Source organism: Apodemus sylvaticus, chromosome 16, assembly GCF_947179515.1.
Source record: "Apodemus sylvaticus chromosome 16, mApoSyl1.1, whole genome shotgun sequence".
In the NCBI taxonomy this organism is placed as follows: domain Eukaryota; kingdom Metazoa; phylum Chordata; class Mammalia; order Rodentia; family Muridae; genus Apodemus; species Apodemus sylvaticus.
In genome coordinates, this window is record NC_067487.1 from 35,079,004 (window position 1) to 35,102,569 (window position 23,566).

A 23,566-nucleotide genomic window follows, 5' to 3' on the forward strand; every position below is an offset into this window, starting at 1 on the left:
TTTATTTGAAGAAACGTAGATTGGTATTCCTAAATAGAATGGTGGTTTTTATGTCTTTAAGTAACTTTTAATTATTTGATGTGACTCTTAGGTTATGAATGTTAATATTTATATGTTATTTTGCTGTTTTTCTGTTTGTATAGATTTTATTATATATAAATTGAAGTTCAAAGAACTTTGTCTCATTTAAATTTTAAGGAGTAGCCTGTTGATTTCTTTTCCTGATATACTTCATTTGTGTTTTGGGTTTTAGCCGGTTTGTGCCACCACAGACAAGCTCTGGGAACAGATTTATGCCACAACAAAATAGCCCAGTGCCTAGTCCATATGCCCCACAGAGTCCTGCAGGATACATGCCATATTCCCATCCTTCAAGTTACACAACACATCCACAGATGCAGCAAGGTGAGAAAGTTGTTTATTACCTAAATTATTATATTAACTCTTGAATATACTTAACTATAACTCCAAGCATGTTCATTTTAAAAATATTTTTAAGCATAAACTAAAATAATATATTATTGTCAAATTAACTGTGGCTTAAATTGTTTTAAACACATTACATTTATTTTTTGTTAATTTATCAATGGAGTAAATAGGGCATTGTCTTTGGGACTTTGATTAAGTTACTTTGTAGTTATATTTTGTTATGAAATTAAGGACTCTTAGTTGAGTTTCTTACAGTAGCATTTTAATTAACTATATATTATAACATTTTAGTTAGGTATTCATTTTATAGTTGAAAAATTAGAGGTTTTGATACAAAATATTCTGAATTGGATTACTAATTTCAGTTTATTGCCAGTGCTCAATATTATATGTTTATATCTTTTGTCTTTTTTTTAACAATTCATTTTATTGTATGTTTTGCCCAGATTTTTACTTATATATATGTCTATGCACCATATGAGTGCAGAGACCATAGAAGCTAGAAGAGGGCATCAGCTTGCTATGAAACTGGTATTACAGATGGTTATGAGTTGCCATGCAGATGCTAGGAATCAAACCCAGGTCCTCTGCAAGAGCAGCCAGTGATCTTAACCATGGAGGCATCTCTGCAGGCCAGAGGGATATTCTTGCTTCAGGGATCTTTTATCGTTTTAAAGATTATACTGTCTCATGACTACTAAATAATTTATTAGTAGTACAAATTATCATGTATATTTTTAAAAAACATAAATTTTCAAGAAAAGATAAAGGACAAACATCTTTGGTTTTGTTTCCCATAAAAGTAATAAGTCAGAGGACAAAAACCTAAAACGAACTTTTAACATATAAATAGCCATGTATGTACAAGTGTATATACTTTGATTAGGTTGCTATTTAGTTATATTTTGTTATGAAATTGAGGACTCTTTTAATTGAGTTTCTTATAGAAAGCATATCATTTTGTGCTCATAAATACTCAGATGATGCTGTGTGCTAGAAACTCTCCCGTGTTGAGCAAAACTGATGCATTTTTCAAAATGAATTAAAAGAAAAAGTTGTTTAAGACCCAATTCAGTCATGAGTCTTTCCTGAGAATGTTCAGGCACCAGAGAAACTGAAAAACATCACTGAGGGGTTAGCGCTCCCTAGATAATGCTCAACACAGAATACATAGTAAGTCAAACGAAGTCAGATGAACAGGAAAAAATTGGAGATCGGGAAATTTAAAGTATTAGAAACATAACATTGAAAACATTCTTTCAAAACTTCATATTAAAATTTTAGCATTTAGAAAAAATTCACCATGCCCAATAAGCCCCTTCATCATTTTCCTAGAAAGATCTATCTATCCATCTGTCTATCTATCCTTCCTTCCTTCCTTCCTTCCTTCCTTCTCTCTCTCTCTCTCTTTCTTAGGGATGTTAAACATATAGATCATGTTTTGTTTTAATTTTATTTATTTATTTATTTACGTTTCAAGGGTTATCCCCCCCCCCCATTTCCCTATTCCTGGAAACCGCCTATCCCATCCTACCTCCCCTGCTTCTATGAGGGTGTTCTTCCACCCACCCACCCACCTACTCCTCCCTCCTAGCCCTCAATTCCTTTACACTGGGACATCTATCAAACCTTCATAAGGACCAAGGACCTCTCCTCCCATTGAGGCCTAACAAGGCCATCCTCTGCTACATATGCAGCTGGAGCTATGTGTGCTCCTTGGTAGGTGGATTACAGAGGAAATACGGAGACAATGTGGAGCAGAGACTGAAGCAAAGGCCATCCAGAGACTGTCCCACCTGGGAATTCATCCCATATACAGTCACCAAACTCTGAAACTATTGTGGATGCTAAGAAAGGCTTGCTGAAAGGAGCCTGATATGGCTGTCTCCTGAAAGGCTCTGCCAGTACTTGACAAATACAGAGTCGGATGCTCGCAGCCAACTATTGGACTGAGCATGGGGTCCCCAATGGAGGAGTTAGAGAAAGGACTGAAGGAGCTGAAGGGGTTTGCAACTCCATAGGAAGAACAACAATATCAACCAACCAGACCCCCAGAGCTCCCAGGGACTAAGCCATCTTTTTTTGTTTTTGTTTTTGTTTGGTGGGGGTGGGGGTGGGGGGGTGGTGGTGGTTGTTTTGTCAAGACAGAATTTCTCTAACAGAATGAGTTCTAAGACATAGCCTTGGCTATCTTAGAACTCATTCTGTAGACTAGCCTAATCTCAAACTCACAGAGATTCACCTGCTTTTGCCTCCCAAGTGCTGGAGTTGAAGATGTGTGTCACCACTGCCCGTACATTTTTTTTCCTTTTAAATCACTATTCACTAGATTATTTTACTTCTAAGAAATTAATTTCTAACATCATCTAATGCACAGTATATTTCAGCATCACCAGCTTTGTCATAAATATGTCTCTAACATAAATTTTTGTCAAGATATAATCAAGCTATAGTTGGTTGGCTTTTTTTCCCTTTATTTTTTTTCTTTCTTTTTTTTTTTTCCGGTGTTTTTTGTTGTTGTTGTTGTTGTTGTTTGTTTTTTTGTTTTGTTTTTGTTTTGTTTTGTTTTTTGTTTTTCTATCTCTTGAATTTTCTCTCTTTGAGATAACTTGTTAAAGTGTAGGTTGGGCATTAACAGTCTGTAGGATATACCCAGACCTTTCAGCTCTCAGTCCAAAGCCAGTGCGGTCCCCTTTTTCCTTCAATATACTAATTTTGCCTTGTTTTCTGTGATACTGGTGGTTCAATGTATGGTATCATATGTGCTAAGCAACATTAATATTTTGAAATTATACCTGTATTACTGGATCACTTAGAACAAAATGCTCTATATAAATAAACTGTACATTTTTTAATTACACAATTCTCAGTAGGAGGATTACAAGACTGCAACTAGGCTTGCTCCTTACTTATGTGTGGTGGGACATAGATTTATTTTGTGAAATAAATCTCATAGTCTAGACTTCACTGTTTTCTCAAAGGATGGTTCAATTTGTTCTCATATTCCTTATATTTTCTATCAGCTGGAAATATGTTTAAAAGATTTGTTATACATATTTCTGCAAGAGCATTTCATAAGTAATGCATACTTTGTCACCTATCACATCTGGAACTACACAGGGCCCAGTTTTGTAGCTTTTTGGTGGCACCATCTCATGGTCACTGATCTAAGCATATTTTTAACTGTGTAATTACTAAGTATTCTGGGTTGATACTACAAATATCCTATTTTTCATGAGATCATCTGTTTTTATGATTTTTAATACTTATCAGAATATTGTAATAGTTTTAATTTTCATTCAAAAGATGACACCGTAAAGTTTTTAAGAATGTCTTATTTAGTTATCTTGGTCATTGTCTATTAATTTTGAAATTATACCTGTATTACTGGATCACTTAGAACAAAATGCTCTATACAGAAAAACTGTACATTTTTTAAATTACACAGCAAAAATACTAATTGTTAGTAGTTTGAGAATGAGATAAACCGGTTTCTGAGTAGATTGAACATCTAGATTAGAGAAAAAGAGATTAACTTTATTTTTTTTTCTGAGAACATGTGACTATGTTTCTCAATATAAATGCATATTGAGGAAAAACTCTTGGAGCACATATACACATAATATATTGTTTAGATACCAAGCTATATAAAGATTATTACTATATTGTGTATATGTGTCAAGAGCAAGACAACAATTAGCTTATGAAGTAGACAAATAGGCATTTTTTTTAAATTAAATAACCAACAGACAAAGAAAAGTATAACAGTTATTTAAAATAATGATTAACTTGAAGTAACAAGTAAAAGTGTTTAACATTCTTAATAAGGATAATAGTTTATACAAATTTTCTGGAGACCAGTTTGCATAGTTTATAAATTATTTACATCACTTGGTAAGTGAAAACTTTTTTAAAAGTGGTTAAGAGGAAAAACACCATTTTTCTAATATTTACGGAGCATTTAATGAAGTTTCTCAGGTCTTTAACCATTTTATCAAAAAGAAACAAATCTGTACTTTCTTGCCTTACTTTATAAAATCAAATAATAGCTGAATTCCAAAATCAGGTGAGTTAAAGAGAATATGATGAGAAAGAAAAATCTTAAAAAAAAATGTTCCTGAAGACAATCGCTGTTACCAACCATTGTGTCAAACTGGATATATATTAGGGATTGTTGGAATGCTTAAGAAACTATAAGCCAGCTGGGCAGTGGTGGCACACACCTTTAATCCCAGCACTTAGGTGGCAGAGACAGGTGGATTTCTGAGTTCGAGGCCAGCCTGGTCTACAGAGTGAGTTCCAGGACATCCAGGATACAGAGAAACCCTGTCTTGTGTGTGGGGGGGGAGAGGTGGGGACGGGGAGACCAAGAATCTATAGGCCATTTCAAATTGATGGGGAAGAGATCTTGCAAGTCCTTAATAGGAGCCAAATAGAACATTTTATTTAATGAATTATTTTTAAAACATTACTGAATGATAATAAATTGGTACAGCTTTATCCTGCTAAAGGCTATCTATCGAGTGGTGACAACTTAGACATATTTCTCTAGATCATGTATCAGACATGAGTACCTGCAGTCACTACCATAACTTAGTGAGCAATGGGTAACATCAAGAAGCATATGATCTCTCTGTATAGCTAATGTATATGTGTGGATATACGCATGGACATATGTGTGCATAGAAAGAGAGAGAGAGAGAAGAGAGAGAGAGAGAGAGAGAGAGAGAGAGAGAGAGAGAGAGAGAAGAAAGAAAGAAAGAAAGAAAGAAAGAAAGAAAGAAAGAAAGAAAGAAAGAAAGAAAGAAAGAAAGAAAGAAAGAAAGAAAGAAAGAAAGGGCCACTTTGGGTGTAGAACTGTGTCCTAGTCAGGATTTCTATTCTTGCATAAACATCATGACCAAGAAGCAAGTTGGGGAGGAAAGAGTTTATTCAGCTTACACTTCCACATTGTTGTTTATCACTAAAGGAAGTCAGGACTGGAACTCAAGCAGGTCAGGAAGCAGGAACTGATCTCTCAGTAGTCATAACTGCCCTGGAACTCATTATGTAGACTACATTGGCCTCTGACTCACAAAGATCTGCCTGCCTCTGCCTCTTGAGTTCTGGGATTAAAGGCATATATTATCACATTCAGCTGGCCTCTTTTTTTGGATAGATTACTTTTTTTAAAGTGGAGTTGTATAGCTCAATCTAACTGGGAACAAAGTTGTTCTATTAAGTACAGACACAGAAAAGCATATGGAAACTTCATATACATCTTAATAGGAATAATATATTATTATATACTGTATAGTATATAATAAAGTATTATAATGGGGGAATTTATGTAATTAACTGTGCTATAGTATACTTAAAAATAATTTTTTATAAAACTTTTCAAAAAGGTATAGAAAACGTTTCTATAACTTTGGTAAACAGAGAATATGGGTGAAAATATACATGAAAGAGTCTTGGCTTTGTTACAAATTAATAAATGTAAACTAAAATAAGTATCAAATTTTTTTTACCCTCTTGAGTAACGAAAATTGTAGGTAAGTATATAAAGCAGTGAGAATTTCCAAGTACTACTGATAAATTAAGGGACTTGAGTAATTTGTAAATTATTTGGCAGCATTCAGAAAGACTTACTAATGTTTGTAACTAGTAATCTTATTTGCTGGTCTAAGTCTAAGTTATAGGTATATTTCTAAAATGCCTCATGTATATATCATAAACAGTGATGCCCACTGTTATATTATTTATAATAATCTAGCCATTTCCATATAAAAATGAATAAATACATTGTGTACCTTATACAGCAGAATATGTGTAATTGTTTATTTAAAACAAATGAACTTAAGGTTGCATATGTAAGAAATTGAAAAACCATAACATAATGCCTAATTAAAAGGGACTTTATATGCCTAGAATTCAGGAAGCCCTGGATTTTGTCCTTAGAACTGCATAAAACTAGGTGGCACAAGCTTGGAATCCCAGTAGTCAGAGGGTAAAGGAGTGAATACGAGAACTTCAAGAAAATTTGAGCTCATAGCAAATTTGAGGCTATCCTGGGTCACATGAGGCCCTGTTTGAAAGAAGAAGAAATATCAGTTATAAGGGAATTTATAAACAGACCATTTAGAACACTATATTTGAAATATTACTTATGTATAATTTAGAACATGTTTATTTACAGTGAAAGTATAAAGATATGCATGCAGAAATAGGGTGGTATGAAGATAAACTATTCTCTCCTATGAAATAAAGAGAGAGGAAAATAAAGAAAGCAGTCTCTATATTGAGAATTTCCTACATGTCTGTGGTGTTACAGTTCTGTACAAAAGGATCAGCCATGACATTTGTCACAGTATCAGGATTTGTAGTCAGTGTTTGTGATTAGTTTAGTTTTGGTTTGTTGAAGTGGGCTCTTAAGTAGCCCATGCTAGCTTCGTATCTGCTGTATAATCAAGGATCAATACATAAATATTCATTATATTCTTTATAACTTTTGTGTGTTTAAAATATCCTTGTAATTAATTTCTAAGAATTTCTCTAGTTAATTTTTATCTTTTTAAAAATTTTTATTCCAGCATCAGTATCAAGTCCTATTGTTGCCGGTGGCTTGAGAAACCTCCATGATAACAAAGTTTCTGGTCCATTATCTGGCAACTCAGCTAATCATCATGCTGATAACCCTAGACATGGCTCAAGCGACGACTACCTACACATGGTGCACAGGCTAAGTAGTGACGTATGTAACATGCGGTTATAAACGCGGTGATGGCTGGGACCTGTTGTGTAGCCCAGCATGTTCATATCACAGGCGAAGGATATCTGTTCTACCTTGAGAATTAGCTTGATTCTGAGAATCTAGGTATGAGCACCATGGCTCCTGCTTCCCACAAAGCTTAATCCATACAGCAGAACTAAATTTCAGGTTTAATTGAATAGTCTTATACAAAAAAATTATCTCAAGTAGCATTATTGGGATTATTTGTTAGTATTTGACTTTTTTTTCCCCTATGTTTAACTTCCCCCCTTCCTCATATTTAAATATTGGAAATTTTCTTATTGTGAATGTCACGGCACTCTTATGTAAATTGCCTATATCTAAAGACAACAGATGACAGTGGACACTGCCCTCAAGACATTTATGGCCTCATAGGCTGCTCTTCACATCTCCTTTCGCAGAGAGCAAACCCAAATGGAGCATGCTCATAATACCAGTTTTCTTTATTCATTGCCATGCATAGGCTGTTGATTCTTTTGGATACAATTTCAATTCTTCTAAGATATACCATGAAGAAAACAGGAAAGTGCAGAAGAATTATACTATTGAATTTCAACACTTTACCTGTCAGTAATTTATGTCTCTTATTATCTTTAAGATTTCAGTAAAGCATCTTCTAGCATTCAAGATAGAAAAATTATGTTTTATTCTTAGGATGGCGATTCTTCAACAATGAGGAATGCTGCATCTTTTCCCTTAAGGTCTCCACAGCCAGTGTGTTCTCCTGCTGGAAGTGACGGAACTCCTAAAGGTATTAGAACTAGAATTTCCTTCTGTGTGTTTCATTTTTCAAGCAGATCTAGACCAAGTATATGGGTATTTAAATCAGTTCCAATTTATTTAAGTAGTTCATACTTATATTTGTTATATCCGAGTAAACTCTTATAGTATTCTTAGGTGTATAACTAATAAGTCCAATAGCCCTTCACAATCATAACTATCTTAACCTCTCTTAAATGTTTGAACTCTTTAGTCAGACTAAACTGGCCAGCTTTTCTCTTGCTCTTTTTATTGACATTTGTTTTCAATTTTAACGTGTTTCTATGGGCTCTTTTTTCTTTATTCTTTTTTCAAATTTCTATCACGGTGTCCCCACTGTACTTTTTTACCTTTTGACCTTTAATCCCAACACTTGTGAACAAAAACGTGGATCTCTGTGAGTTCCAGGCTAGCCCATGTTATATAAGTCCCTGTCTATAGAAAAAAGGCAATAACTTGTAAAACTTTTAATAATGTATCATTCCTTGTGAATTCTAATAAGGGCTATTCTGCCTGCCCCATATGGTAAAGCACATTTTTTTTTTGCAAATGTTTCAACTCAAATGTCCTTTATAAATTAGAGGCTGAACCTTACTCTTTAAGATTTTATACCAGATTTTTTGCTAGATTCTCTATAGAGAAAACAAAACAATGGAAAAAAAGAAAGAGAAAATGAAATCAGTCAAGGATGATTTTTAAAAAATGGAATGAGAAAGCTGAAGTGTATGAGATTTTAGTTCAGTAAATGTTTACACATTTTGACTGGTTTAAAATCTGAGCTTTTGGTTTTTGTTTTGTTTTGTTTTAAGATTTATTTATTTCATGTATATGGGTATACTGTTGCTGTCTTCAGACACAACAAAAGGTGGCATTAGATGCCCATTACAGATGTTTGTGAGCCACCATGTGGTTGCTGGGAATTGAACTCAGGACCTCTGGAAGAGCAGTGAGTGCTCTTAACTGCTGAGCAATCTCTCCAGCCCCCAAAAACCCAGTTTTTAAAACAGAAAACAACTTACAAGTTAGCTCTCTTTATCTATCACAGTTATCGTTGAAGTTTTGTCAATGTAAGAAGTTATTTATGACTTCCAGGAAGCGATAACAAAGCAATAGTTAATATAAATAATGCGCCTTCTTTTCTTCTGACACTTAAGGGAAGATGGATGGTAGATTGATAGATAAATGGTAGAAAACTTCCCATTGAAATAGCATAAATAATATCATAAATACATTATCTGAAGCCTAAATTTCACTTTATCAGGTTGCTTTCTTTCTTTTTTTTTTTTTTTTCCTTATGAAAGAAAGAATTTAATTGAGGTCTTGCTTACATTATAGTTTTAGTTAGTCCATGATCATCATATCTGGAAGCACACAGGCATGATGCTCGAGCAATAGCTGGGAACTTTATATCCTTATCCAAAAGTAGCAGAGTGAGACACTGGGCTTAGTGTGGGTTTTTTGAAACCTCAAAGCCCACCACTTCCCCTAGTGACAAACCTCCTCCAACAAGGCCATACCTACCTCAACAAGGCAGAAGACCAACTCCAGTTGCAGGGTTCAGGTCCTGAGACAGGGAAGGGCCTATAGTGCAAAGTGAAGGCAGTGACCACCTGTTGACTTTTGGCAAGTGGCCCTGAATAGCTCAATATGTCTTTTTTTTTTTTTTTAAGATTGTACATTGTTCAACTGTTTGCTGTCTTTTTTTTTTTTTACTTTGATAATAATTTATTTACATTTCAAATGATTTCCCCTTTTCTAGCCCCCCACTCCCTGAAAGTCCCGTAAGCCCCCTTCTCTCCCCCTGTCCTCCCACCCACCCCTTCCCACTTCCCCGTTCTGGTTTTGCCGAATACTGTTTCACTGAGTCTTTCCAGAACCAGGGGCCACTCCTCCTTTCTTCTTGTACCTCATTTGATGTGTGGATTATGTTTTGGGTATTCCAGTTTTCTAGGTTAATAACCACTTATTAGTGAGTGCATACCATGATTCACCTTTTGAGTCTGGGTTACCTCACTTAGTATGATGTTCTCTAGCTCCATCCATTTGCCTAAGAATTTCATGAATTCATTGTTTCTAATGGCTGAATAGTACTCCATTGTGTAGATAGACCACATTTTTTGCATCCACTCTTCTGTTGAGGGATACCTGGGTTCTTTCCAGCATCTGGCAATTATAAATAGGGCTGCTATGAACATAGTAGAGCATGTATCCTTATTACATGGTGGGGAATCCTCTGGGTATATGCCCAGGAGTGGTATAGCAGGATCTTCTGGAAGTGAGGTGCCCAGTTTTCGGAGGAACCGCCAGACTGATTTCCAGAGTGGTTGTACCAATTTGCAACCCCACCAGCAGTGGAGGAGTATTCCTCTTTCTCCACACCCTCTCCAATCAGGTTGCTTTCTAACTAGTCTTAAAATGTTAGTTTGTTGTCAGTCAGTTTAATTTGATTTTAAGGTAAATAGTTACAATCTAAGGTATATATAATTTACCACATAAACTTTAAGTAGAAAAGCATCGTACATGTAAAAATTCAGACAGAAAAATCTGATCCTTAGTTTTTCTTGCTTGCTAGCTATTTAACTTTATAAAATTTTCTGAACTGTAATAAAATGTTCCTTTTTAGCAAAATTGTGAATGTTCTTAAAAATAAAAGAATTAGTCAAATATGGTGGTACATATAGGTAATTGCAGCATTAGAGAGCAGATGGCAATATCAGGAGTTCTAAGTTAATGTTGGTTTCTTAGAAAGTTCAGGGCCAGCCAGGATAGCATGAGTCTATCTAAAAAATTAAGTGAAGTGGTGATGTATAAAATAGCTTGTGTAGTTCAAGTAACAGTTCCAAAGTAGTTTGGATTAGATGATTTCTTAATATTTGATTCAATTTAACTGTGTTAGCACTTAATATGTGAAGTGGCACAATGTTTATTTCTGCTAAATTGTTTTTGTAGGATCAAGACCACCTTTAATTCTACAGTCTCAGTCTTTACCTTGTTCATCACCTCGAGATGTTCCTCCAGATATCTTGCTAGATTCTCCAGAAAGAAAACAAAAAAAGCAAAAGAAAATGAAATTAGGCAAGGATGAGAAAGACCAGAACGAGAAAGCTGCAATGTATGATATAATTAGCTCTCCAACCAAGGACTCCACTAAACTTACATTAAGACTTTCTCGAGTAAGATCTTCAGATATGGACCAGCAAGAGGATATGCTATCTGGTATGGAAAATAGCAATGTTTCAGAAAATGATATTCCTTTTAATGTGCAGTATCCAGGACAGACTTCAAAAACACCCGTTACTCCACAGGACGTAAACCGCCCCCTTAATGCTGCTCAGTGTTTGTCGCAGCAAGAACAAGCAGCATTCCTTCCAGCAAATCAAGTGCCTGTTTTACAACAGAACACTTCAGTTGCTACCAAACAACCACAGACTTCTGTAGTACAGAATCAGCAACAGGTATCACAACAGGGGCCGATATATGACGAAGTCGAATTGGACGCATTGGCAGAAATTGAACGGATAGAGAGAGAATCAGCCATTGAAAGGGAGCGCTTCTCAAAGGAAGTTCAAGATAAAGGTGAGGGATCTCTCTTTACTGCTTCAGCATCTAGGCACTAGGTTAATGTGTAATCAACCCTGACGTCTTTTCTCCTGTGGGTCCCATTTACTACCTGAAGCATCTATATCAGATTTGATAGTTCTGTACCACATATTATCAACTTTGAACTACATGACTTTACTCCTACTTTTCTACTAAGCATTGTTGTTTCAATATTACACTCATTTTCTCTAAGAAAATATTGCTATTTATATAACATCAATTTTTTTATCTGCCAAAACAAGGTTCATTACCAGTTGAATTAATGTTTTAAAGCAGGTACACACAAGGGTGATGGTTGATAGCTCTAATTTCAGTATTGGGAGGCAGAAGCCAGAGAACTGCTGCAAGTTGAAAACTAGGCTGTGCTTTAGGAGTTTGCTGCCAGGCTGTGCCAAAGAGTGAGACCATGTCTCAAAAAATTATAACTAATAAAATAATAATAAAAAGTGAGTATATCTGATAACTTATATTCATGCTTATTAAACAATTGCATATTTCATTTTGATAACATGAAGATTTTTATAGTAAATTTTGCAAAGTTTTAAATTAATATTAAATAACAAATCCTAAGGATCAAAGATATTTTGATAATGAATACAATTAAATGTTCCCTTTTACCGGACTAGTGAATAGTAGGGCACAGTTTGAAGGTATACCTACATTATTAGCTTGTAGGTAAAAGGTATACCTACATTATTAGTTTGAAGATATACCTACATTATTAGCATCTATTTGGTAAATGCTAGGGGCAAAATCCCTTAAAAGTTTTAAGCAAGATATGTGAATTGCTAAAATTACAAATACAATTTACAAATTTATAAATTTGATATCTTTACAAATGTATGTGTGCACTTGATTATCCAGCCTTAAAGCATGCTTTGTGGTTTAATTTTATTTCTTGATACTGAATGGAGGTCATTTTTTGCCAATCTGCTATGACAGGTCTGTGACTAAATAACTGTATTCTGTTCTATGAAATATGCTGAAGATGTGTGTTATCTCTCCCATCATGATGGATTTTTAACATTGTTGAGAACAAGTAATTTATAAATTATTATATGATAATGTTGATATAGTATAAATCTTAAATAGAAGCCGTAAGTTCTTTATTTTCCTAGTTGGAGAACTAGAGTCTGGTTTTGGTCCTTTTTTTTTTTTTTTTTTTTTTTTACCTTTTGAAAACATTGCTCATAAACCTTTGTTAAAGATAAAGTTGCTGATTCTTTTTTACTTTAGTTTGTAATACGGGTTTCAATATCAGTTGTAATGTGCATTATACTCTCTGACTTTATAAAAATGTATGCATGTTTTGTTATTAAGCGCTTCTTGATAATACTGATCTACACAAAATCTGTGATTACTGCAACAATTTTGCAACAAATATTCGAAGTTGTGATTGGCTGACCAAAATAGTAGTAGTGTAGAGAACTTAATTTCTGAATAACATTTAATATTTGATATGGCAGATTCTGTTCTGGGGGATTGTTTAAATGATTTTTAGTAATTGTTGACAGGAACAAAAACAGAAAAAATGGCAAATGCTGTATTTTTATAATATTACATTTGTTGAAAACAGATTTTATTTTTCAAAGTGGAATGAGGGGCTGAATGAGTCTATGGATAAGAGCAGGTTGTGTTCTGTTAGAGGACTGGGGTTTGCTTCTTAGCATGCACAAATGCCTGTAACTGCAGGCTAGGGATCCATGCCCTCTTCTGTCCTCTGCAGGCACCTGTACACATGTGAACACACACACACACACACATACATGAATAAAAGGTGCTAGAGAAGGACTCAGCAGTTAAACTCACTTGTTCTTGCAGAGTCCCAATACCCACATGCAACTCACAACCTCCATAACTCTAGTGCCAGGGCATCCGCTGCTCACTTCTGACTTTGGCAGACTTGTGGTACACAGACATAGCATGCAAACAAAACATCCATACACATATTTTTAAAAAGTTGAGTGAAAATAAAGATAATTATATACTAGGTGGTCTTCGCCTATTAATTCACTTACTTTGTACTCTTAACTTCTTTGGAAGAATAAAAGCAATTACAATTTGTTATTTCTCCAGAAAAATGGGATATGTATTTTACTTTGAGTTATCTAAATAGTTTTGTCCATAATCTGTGATTATGTGGCTAAAACAAATGTAACTGAAACTCAGAGGACAAAGCTAGTACATCATGTTTAATGAAGGTTTGTGTCCATCCTATGACTTAAGGACTGAGTAGTCTCACTAACTTCATGTCACAGTTGCCATTTTTAAGTTGTTTTCTGATATCAGTTCTACCTAAAATTATTATGGTGTTCCAAGGTTGTAGGTAAGATTAAATTATAAAGTGTTATTCTTCTGAAGTGATGATTTTATCAAGTGATCCCTGAAAAGACACAATAGTCACTTGAAATTAATTCATTTCTTACCATTATTTTGGTTTTAAGACTAAATCTTAAACATTAACTTTGAATGTATTCTAGAATATGGCTCTGAGAACTTTTGACATGAACTACTTGTCTGATCTAATTTTGTTGTGTGCCCTTTCTAGTATCTGTGTTGTTTGCCATAACATTTATTTGTTATGGAGCAAAATTTCTGTTGAAAAACAGAGACTAACATATATCTTATAAAGATATAAGAATAACTGATAACTATAAATTAAGAAAAAAAAACAAGTAGATTAGTCTTAGACATTTTACCTAGATTGTAATTTTATACTATTACCTGGTTCTTCTACACATAGGCAAAAACCTTTTTCTGCCTGCTGAGTATTTATGTTCTTTCTTTAGATGTTCGTAAAAATATACACTAAAATACTAATTGCAACCTAATGTTATATACACCATTCCAAAAATGTGTCTTTCAGTCTGTCTTGCTCATACTTTAATTGTATACATTGATTTAAAGATTCCATTTTGCTTCTAGGATGACCTATCAGATTTGTATCCGTTTTTTATGTGCTGAATATTCCTGCTTCTTTTTGTTCCTTGGTTTATCTTTCTGTATTTTATCTTTTCCCTAGGTCTGTTTTCCATATCAGCAAACATAAGAAATAGCCAGGCTTCCTACCATTTTTTATATTGCTAAGATACTCGGACTATAGCCCTTATAAAAGTAAAGTATAGATTGAGTATCTTTGATTTCCACCCTAAAAATCTGGAATGCTCCTGCATATAAAACTTATTACGCATCAAATTTACAGGTTCCAGAGCATTTCGAATTTTATATTTTGACATTCAAGATGTTCAGCTAGTAAAGTAAATGAAAATATTTCAAAGTCTGAAAAAATTCAACATCAGAAATGCTTCCGTACCAAGCAGTACAGAGAAGGGATAGTCAAACTATTACTTCTTATTTTTTGAAATAGTGATACTGATATCTGAGATGAGAGTAAAACAGTGAGCCGCCTGGCCTGTGCCATTGTTTAGGTGTGGAGTGTTGTCGTGTGTCCTGGTGGCTGCTGCATATGCTGATGTGAGCGGCTTTAGGTTTTACTTAAAATATATTTAGTAACTGTTACAATTTGTTTTTTATAAGCCTGAGAAGCTGAAGTTTTTGAAAGAGTTGGTCTTGTTTGCAAAATATTCACAATTAGGTGACAAATGGTTTCAAAACTGCCCTTTATATACATTCTCTTCAGAAGTGTGGTGGATTCTGATAGCGCCTGTTGATATACCTGATTCTGAAAGCAATGACAGATACTCAGTGTCCCGAATAGTACTCTGTATACAGATGGGCTGTATAGAAATGAGTAGTGTACAGGTGAAGGTCATGATGTAGTGAAGACACAACAGAAGTGGACAGAGGTGAGCTGTCCGCATTCAGAGCCTCTTTACAGGGATGAACCTACAGGAGAACAAATCAGACCCTGAAACCAGAAAATTAGTGTTCTTCCTATACCCTAACTCCCTGCAACAATGATATATTTTTGCTACTTTTATATAAAAAGTGTAGTATTTTTCAAAAGATGAAAAATTCTGACCTGGTTTGGTGGTCCATAACTGTAGTTTCAGCAGGTCAGGCAGGAAGATGAAAAGTTTGAGGCCAGCGTCAGAGAGAAGAGGGTGGACAGCAAAGTGAGACAGGGTTGACTTAAAACTTTGTACCCCGCAAGAGTTTTCTTTATGTTAGAAAAAGTAAGATCTTATTGTGTTGCTGAATTGCTTATATACAATTTCTCTTTTTTTTTTTCTGTAGTTTTAATAAATTTCTTTGAAATAACTTACTTGCCAGAATTTTATTTTTATAACAAAAGGTAAATTAGAATGATGTTATTTATTCATAAACCTTTTTAGGTTTTTTTTTTTTTTTAATCCTTTAAAGGTCAACCTGCTAAGCTAATGTTTATTTCCAAAATATGTGTGGTGTGTGTGTGTGTGTGTGTGTGTGTGTGTGTGTGTGTGCCACAGATTTAACAAAAACTCATGTGCCTGGGATTAACTATATTAATTCTGAAGTATATGTTAAGTTACTATTTTAATGACATTTACGAAGTCTGTTACCTTGAAAATATAGAAGTTTTATACTTCTGTTTTTGTCATAAAGGTTTAAAGGTTAAACTTAATAAGAGAGTCTGTTGGTTAATGTAATAATTGTCTCATATGCTCTATGGCAGAATTAAAAATTTTGTGGCAATATTTTAAAGAGATTCTATAAGGATAATTTTTGTATTCTGAGTTTTTTTCTGTAGGCATTGATGCAAACGGCTTCATATACACTGTTATTTGAAAGGTTATTTGGAACTTGGGGAAACAATGTAATGATAGCTATGAGTTTGACTTCTGTGTAACAAAGAACAAATTATATGTTTAGGGTCCTGGCGATCAAGCTCATGATCTCGTACATTCCAGGCAAGCGTTCTTTCTCTGAGACATTTTCAGCCCCAAAGTACATTTCATTATATTTTATTTGCTTTAACTTGGAATGAGCTGCTCCTTCTGTCTTTGAGAATAAAACTATGGTGTATAAAATAAGTATATAAAATAAGCATTACCACCTTAAACTATATTTTCATGATTTATTCTATTACAGTGATTTTTCATCTTGAAGTTTTAACCTTGTGATACTGTTTTCCTTAAGTTTTATATCCCATCGGTGGATATTATTAGAGAATCTAGGAATTCTCCTTTTAAAGTAACTAATGATGACTTTTAAAATATAATCAAGAAGTTTGGCAAATAAATTGAATACACAGACTCCACAAAATACTATAAATCTAACTGTTCCTAAGAACTAGAAATTCAGTTTATAGGCAGTGAACCAGAAATCTTCTGAGTTAAAAATAGAATCAGATGGGGGGGTGGGCTGTTCAGAGAGGTAATGAGGAATAGAGGAAACCATTTGAAATGTAAATAAAGCAAATATCTAATAAAATAAAAAATAAAAAAACAGACATAGAAATGCGCAGCTGCTTTTTAAAAAGTGTTCACAATCTATCAAACAGATTTGTGTTAGTGTGCATGCATCATTATATTTCAGAATACTGTAGTTAGTTCTTTTTTCCCCTGTGGCTGATAATATAAGCCACTAGAATGAAAAACCTAAAAGCAATTTTGTCCATTGAAGTTGCAAAAAAAGCAAGATTTATCTTTTAAAACTAAAGAAAATACTTATAATCTCCCACAGGAGACTATAAGGCAGGTGGACCTAAAGTTCAGGCCACCCTGGGCTACACTGTAGTTGTAGCCCAGGTTACTAAGTACTGTTGCATGCTTCTGAGTCTGTCCGTGATAGCTTCCCCATCCCGTCTTTCTTCATTGTATTTTAGCGTTTAAGTCCTATGTGTGCTGTTAACCCCTAGGAAGGAGGACGCTAGATTCAAGTTTAATGGCAAAGTCAGAGTGTTTGGTTAGTCTCCTGTCATTACCTTTTCTTAGTGATTTAACTTATATCTACTTTTTAGCTTTATTCCTATTATTTCATAAGTTTTGCATGAAGTAAAAGATGTGTTTCCAGTTGTACATGGCAGTTTAGGCCTTGGTATTGTTTTAACAATTAAAAATGATCTTAAGTGAAATTATATGGCTAATAGCTAGTCTTATAAAACAACTTAGGTCTTAATATGAACATAAATTCATGTGTGTGTACTAAAAGTTCTATTCATTTGTATTGTATTTATACTCTCAAAAATGCTATTGAATTATGTTTAATATTCTCTGTTAATTATTAAAGTTCAGTAAATATGCACATATATCTTCTCAAAAGTAATCATCTGTGCTGTTTTATATCTGCATACTTATTGTATTCCACACATCAGAAAAAGTTACTGTTAAAAACTGGCTTTAGTCAGATAAGAAGGAATTTGTCTGTTACTGATATTGAATATTTATCTTTAAATTTCAGATAAGCCTTTGAAAAAAAGAAAACAAGATTCTTACCCACAGGAGGCTGGGGGTGCTACAGGAGGTAATAGACCAGCTTCTCAGGAGACGGGTTCTACGGGAAATGGGTCAAGGCCAGCATTAATGGTTAGCATTGATCTTCATCAGGCAGGAAGAGTGGACTCTCAGGCTTCTATAACTCAGGATTCAGACTCCATAAAAAAGCCTGAAGAAACCAAACATTGTAATGATGCACCCATTTCTGTTCTTCAGGAAGATATTGTTGGAAATCTTAAGTCTATACCAGAAAACCATCCTGAGACTCCTAAAAAAAAGTCTGATCCTGAGCTTTCAAAAAGCGGAATGAAACAAAACGAAAGTAGGTTGTCAGAATCTAAACCAAATGAAAATCAGCTGGGGGAGTCAAAATCAAATGAAAGTAAGTTAGAAACTAAAACTGAGACCCCAACAGAAGAACCTAAGCAAAACGAGAACAAAACGACAGAGTCCAAACAGAGCGAGAGCGCTGTAGTTGAGCCTAAACAAAATGAAAATAGACCGTGTGACACAAAACCAAATGACAACAAACAGAACAACACCAGGTCAGAAAACACAAAAGCAAGACCTGAAACCCCAAAGCAGAAAGCTGAAAGCCGGCCTGAAACCCCAAAGCAAAAGAGTGAGGGCCGGCCTGAAACCCCAAAACAGAAGGGTGATGGACGACCTGAGACTCCAAAGCAAAAGAGTGAAGGTCGCCCTGAAACTCCAAAGCAGAAAGGTGAAGGCCGGCCTGAAACCCCAAAACATAGGCATGAAAATAGGAGGGATTCTGGAAAGCCATCAACAGAGAAGAAACCTGATGTGTCTAAGCATAAACAGGATATCAAATCTGACTCACCTCGCTTAAAATCAGAAAGAGCTGAAGCCTTAAAACAGAGACCCGATGGGCGATCAGAGTCACTAAGACGTGACCATGATAATAAACAAAAATCAGATGACAGGGGTGAGTCAGAACGACATCGGGGTGATCAGTCAAGGGTTCGACGACCAGAAACATTGAGATCTTCTAGTAGAAATGAACATAGCACTAAATCAGATGGTTCAAAAACTGAAAAACTAGAAAGAAAACACAGGCATGAATCAGGGGACTCACGGGACAGACCTTCTGGGGAACAAAAATCAAGACCAGACAGTCCTCGTGTAAAACAAGGAGATACTAATAAATCAAGACCTGGTTTTAAGTCACCAAATAGTAAAGATGACAAAAGGACAGAGGGTAACAGAAGTAAAGTAGACAGTAATAAAGCGCACACTGATAATAAGGCCGAATTTCCAAGCTATTTGTTGGGGGGTAGGTCTGGTGCATTGAAAAATTTCGTCATTCCAAAAATCAAGAGGGATAAAGATGGCAACATAACTCAGGAAACTAAGAAAATGGACATGAAAGGAGAGCAGAAAGACAAAGTAGAAAAAATGGGATTAGTTGAAGATCTAAACAAAGGAGCTAAGCCTGTAGTTGTTCTGCAAAAACTATCGCTGGATGATGTCCAGAAGCTAATTAAAGATAGAGAGGAGAAATCAAGAAGTTCCCTTAAGTCTATCAAGAATAAGCCATCAAAGTCAAATAAAGGTAAGAATACTTCCACTGTCATTGTATTCTTTAAGTTTGCTAAACACAAGCAGTGCACATCTACAGACTGAAAAAGGCTAATACATGGAAACGCAACAGTTAAATAAAACAACAGTCAATTTTTTTCAGGAATATATAAATTTTTTTAGTAAATTGTTTTCTCTCACTTTTACTTGAACTAGTCATGATAGTCATGAATTTTACTTCTGTCTGGATATAGAAAGACATTCTCTGTTCTTTTAGGGATTTCTGAAAATTACTTGTTAATCAAATGAATAATGTCTTGTGGTAGGCATATTTAGCTTTAAAGAGGTAACTTGACTATAGAAATACACTCTACAATGAAGTACTTAAATTTGTATTGTCTCAGTAAAGTTACACATGGTATGAAAGACCAAGTTTATAGTTTTTAATTGTCTTATGCTGTGTTTTTCTTACCAACTTTATGATTTCATTATTGATGAATCATTTGAATTTTTGTTATTTATAAAATAATTTAAAAGGTTATTTTTCTGGAGAGGCAGTTGGTGAAAAGGGGTTTTATAACTTAAATATAAAAAGGTTGGAAATGGTGTTTACTTCCTAAATTGGTTTAAATTGTTACTTTGTAGAGTTGAAGTTAGTGTTCTTTTTTGCATGGTTGCTGAATTAAATTCTCGAGTTACCCAACTAAAACTGAGTGCTGAGAATTTAATTGCAGTTTATGAGGAAAATAACATCCTTGTATTCCTTTTTATACTGTTATTTACAATATAATTTTTTTTAGTGGTGCCATGTGCAAAGATCTACTTAGCTTGTGTTAGATCTAATAATGTAATCTAAATAAGGGATAGTTTGAAGGTAATAGAGCCAAAGTTTGTTAGATTTTAAGTTTCCATTCTGTGACCTTCACTTTAAACTTAATTTTGTATATACTTATAAACAAGTTTATGAAATCCATAATTACTGACCAGTATAGTAGTCAGTAGCCTTTTGGTTGTTTTAGTTCAAATTAATATAAATTAAATATTGAAATCTGTTTTTCATTAGTCACATGTGTCTATTGACTGCTATATTGTTCACCAGGAATAGAGAAATTTGTATCATTACAAAAAAGTTCAACTCTGTAGCACTGCAGGCAGTATAAACAAAACAAGTTATTTTGTAACATATTATTGTAGCTTATCTACAGAGGAAGAGTGTTACAAAAATCTCTTCATTCAAAGTGATTTGTGGCTAATATGTTTTTACTTTTCTTGATTTGTATCAAACATTCACTTTTTTACTGCTGTTTTATTTCTTAGAAACAAAGATGTTTGTGCCCATCTAGGTTTTGTTAGGGCAGTCAGAACTAAAACGAAAAGGTGGTGTTAAGTGTTTAGCGCAAATGTATCTTCCTGCAATTATTTCTTAAAATAATATAAAGAGGTATAGAATGTAGGACTGGCACAAGAACTGTTTCTTTTAAATGAAGCTTGTTGGTTTGTTTGGTAGGATTTGCTGTTGCTTTATTTAGGGTTTTTGTTTGTTTGTTTTGAGGTTGGGTTTTGTTTTGTTTTTTTTGGTTGCTTGGTTGGTTAGTTGGTTGGTTGGTGGGTTTTGGTTTTGGTTTTTACAGACAAGGTTTATCTGTAGAGCCCTGGCTGTCCAGGAACTCTGTACACCAAGCTACCCTTGAACTCAGAGATCCACCTGCTTCTACCTCCAGTTGCTGGGATTAAAGGCATGCTCCACCATGCTCAGCTAAATGAAGATTTTTCTGTAATAAATATTTCTCAGTGAAAGTTTGGGGACAGCTTGTATTTATAAAGAATATAGTTTGAGGGTTGAGTATGGTAGCATGTGCCTTTAATCCCAGCACTAAGGAGGCAGAGACACGGATCTCTGAACTCTTGGCCAGCCTGGTCTACATAGTGAGTTCTAGGACAACCATGAGTATTTAGTAAGAACCTGTTTCTTAAAAACAAAATAAATGAACAAAAGCCAGTGAAAAGGTACAGGATAAAGGCACTTGATGCCCAAGCCTACATCTGAGTCCCAGAATCTCCAGGATTGTGGAAGGAGAGAATCAAACCACAAATCTTTCTGACCTGTACACAAATACTATGGCAAGCATGCCAGCATTTACACAGTATAGGTACATGCATGTTCACACACTCAACACAAAATAATATATACTTATAATAGAAGAAGGAGAAGGACGGAAAATGATGACCCATTTTCTTCCCTTGATCTAGACCATCTTTTACCCCTTCAACCCATCAGCTGTCTCATTTTTTAAGCTCTGTTCCAACAAAGTCTTGTACAACTGCTAAAGAACATTATTAAGTGTATAGAGGTGGATTGTGATGGTGCAAACCTGCGATCCTTGGGCATCAGAGACAGGAACAAACTGTTGGCCTGCCTGGTCTATCTACATAGGGACTTTCTGACCAGCCAGACCAGCATGAGATCCTGTAGAGAGAAGGTGAGACAGGATTTCAAAAACACAATACAAGCAAAAAGAGTTTATTATGGGGCCAGTGAAAAGGCTCAGAGGGCAAAAGCATGTGTGAAAAAGAGGATAGGGCTACACCAAATTGTTAATAGCAATACTATTTTGCATAGTTTCTTCACATCTCCTCAGTGCTAATGCATGTCTCTTCTTCTAAGTATACTAATATAAACATATGCTTGATGTCATATTAGTAAGGAAATAGACTAGGAGGTATCTACCTCTTAGTGGTATATATGTAAATATGGGAATATTTGTCTATATACATATGTTATACACCTGCAGTTACAATATGCAGAATTTGGGGGATATTTTGTTTGTTTGTTTTCTGAGGCAGGGTCTTACTATTGTAGTCCTGAGTGTCCTGGAATGCACTATGTGGGCCTGGTTGGCCTCAAACTCACAGAGATCTACTTGTTCTCTGTGTTGTGAGTGCTGTAATTAAAGGTGTGCACCATATTGAAGCCTGGCCAGAGTTTTGATAAAATTGTCTTTCCGGTTCATTTCCAGACATCATATTAGATCAGGGAATATGGGCAATAGCTCAGAATCCAGATCTTTTGTTTTGTTGTAGTGACATATATCTGTTACTAAGCTGACAAATTACACAATTATGAATTTTCTTATTTGTAGTTGAAGCACATTTAGGTAAAATAATTAGTTTGAATATTGCTAAAATACATTTATAGTTAATTTTGTCTTAGTAAAAAAATTTTAGTAACTTTTCATTTGTTGAAAAAAAAAAGCCATAAAAAATGTACCCTTAAAATATTAATTTGCCAGGTAGTAGTGGTACATACCTTTTGGTCTCAGCACTTGTGGATAGCAGATTGCTGGGGCAGGGAGAACTCTGAGTTCGAGGCCAGCCTGGTCTACTGAACAAGTTCTAGGACAGCTGTATAACACAGTGAAACCTTGTCTGGAAAAAACAAAAACAACAAAAAGTGTATATTGATCTTTTATGTTGTTACAAACTCTATAACAAGAGCTACTTAATTTCCAAATTCTTATTTCTTAAACTTTGTAATAACTTTTTTTGTCCTGCTAGCTTTCTGGCTTTTGTTATATTATAAAAGAAACTTACTCATATTCCTCTGTGGTCTCTTCTGAACATTGTTTTGATTTGTAGTCATTCTACAATAGGTTCCATGCCAGCCTGTTTCCTTTTAACATTATCTTTGTCCCTGTGATACTGAGGAGAAACTTTTAATGTCTTATATTTATATCAACATATAAAATACCAAAATTTCTTGTATTATGTTTTATCGAATTATGTACAGGATATCTACAAATAAAGTAGTAATAATAAAACATGATCATTTAAGAGTGGCATGATGAACCAACATGCTTCACATAGTCCTTAACAGTTTAATATCAGTAATTACCAGCATAAACTTTGGTATAGGCAATAGACTCAGTGTTAGTACTGCATGAACATGTACTAAAGGTGCTCTTACTACATAACCATTTTGTATTTCAAGCCACCTCATAGCATCGTTTCTGTAGCATTCTCAAACAAGTAGAGATAGTCATATGCCTTAATTACTCTTTTCGTTGCTGTGATAAAATACTCCAATCAACCT

The 23,566-nt window shown here is 34.6% G+C and overlaps 1 protein-coding gene across 3 annotated transcripts in view; it reads left to right on the top strand.

Annotated features, from left to right (window-relative positions):
• Positions 1 to 23,566, top strand: part of Nipbl (NIPBL cohesin loading factor) — a 164,313-nt gene that overhangs the window by 77,501 nt on the left and 63,246 nt on the right. For 2 of the 3 annotated variants that reach the window (XM_052159946.1, XM_052159944.1), the window contains exons 6-10: positions 254 to 405; positions 7,002 to 7,162; positions 7,856 to 7,952; positions 10,910 to 11,536; positions 17,903 to 19,510. In XM_052159946.1, the coding sequence (XP_052015906.1) occupies positions 254 to 405; positions 7,002 to 7,162; positions 7,856 to 7,952; positions 10,910 to 11,536; positions 17,903 to 19,510 (2,645 nt within the window). The remainder of the gene's footprint in view (positions 1 to 253; positions 406 to 7,001; positions 7,163 to 7,855; positions 7,953 to 10,909; positions 11,537 to 17,902; positions 19,511 to 23,566) is intronic. The other variant, XM_052159945.1, reaches the window with a different exon arrangement.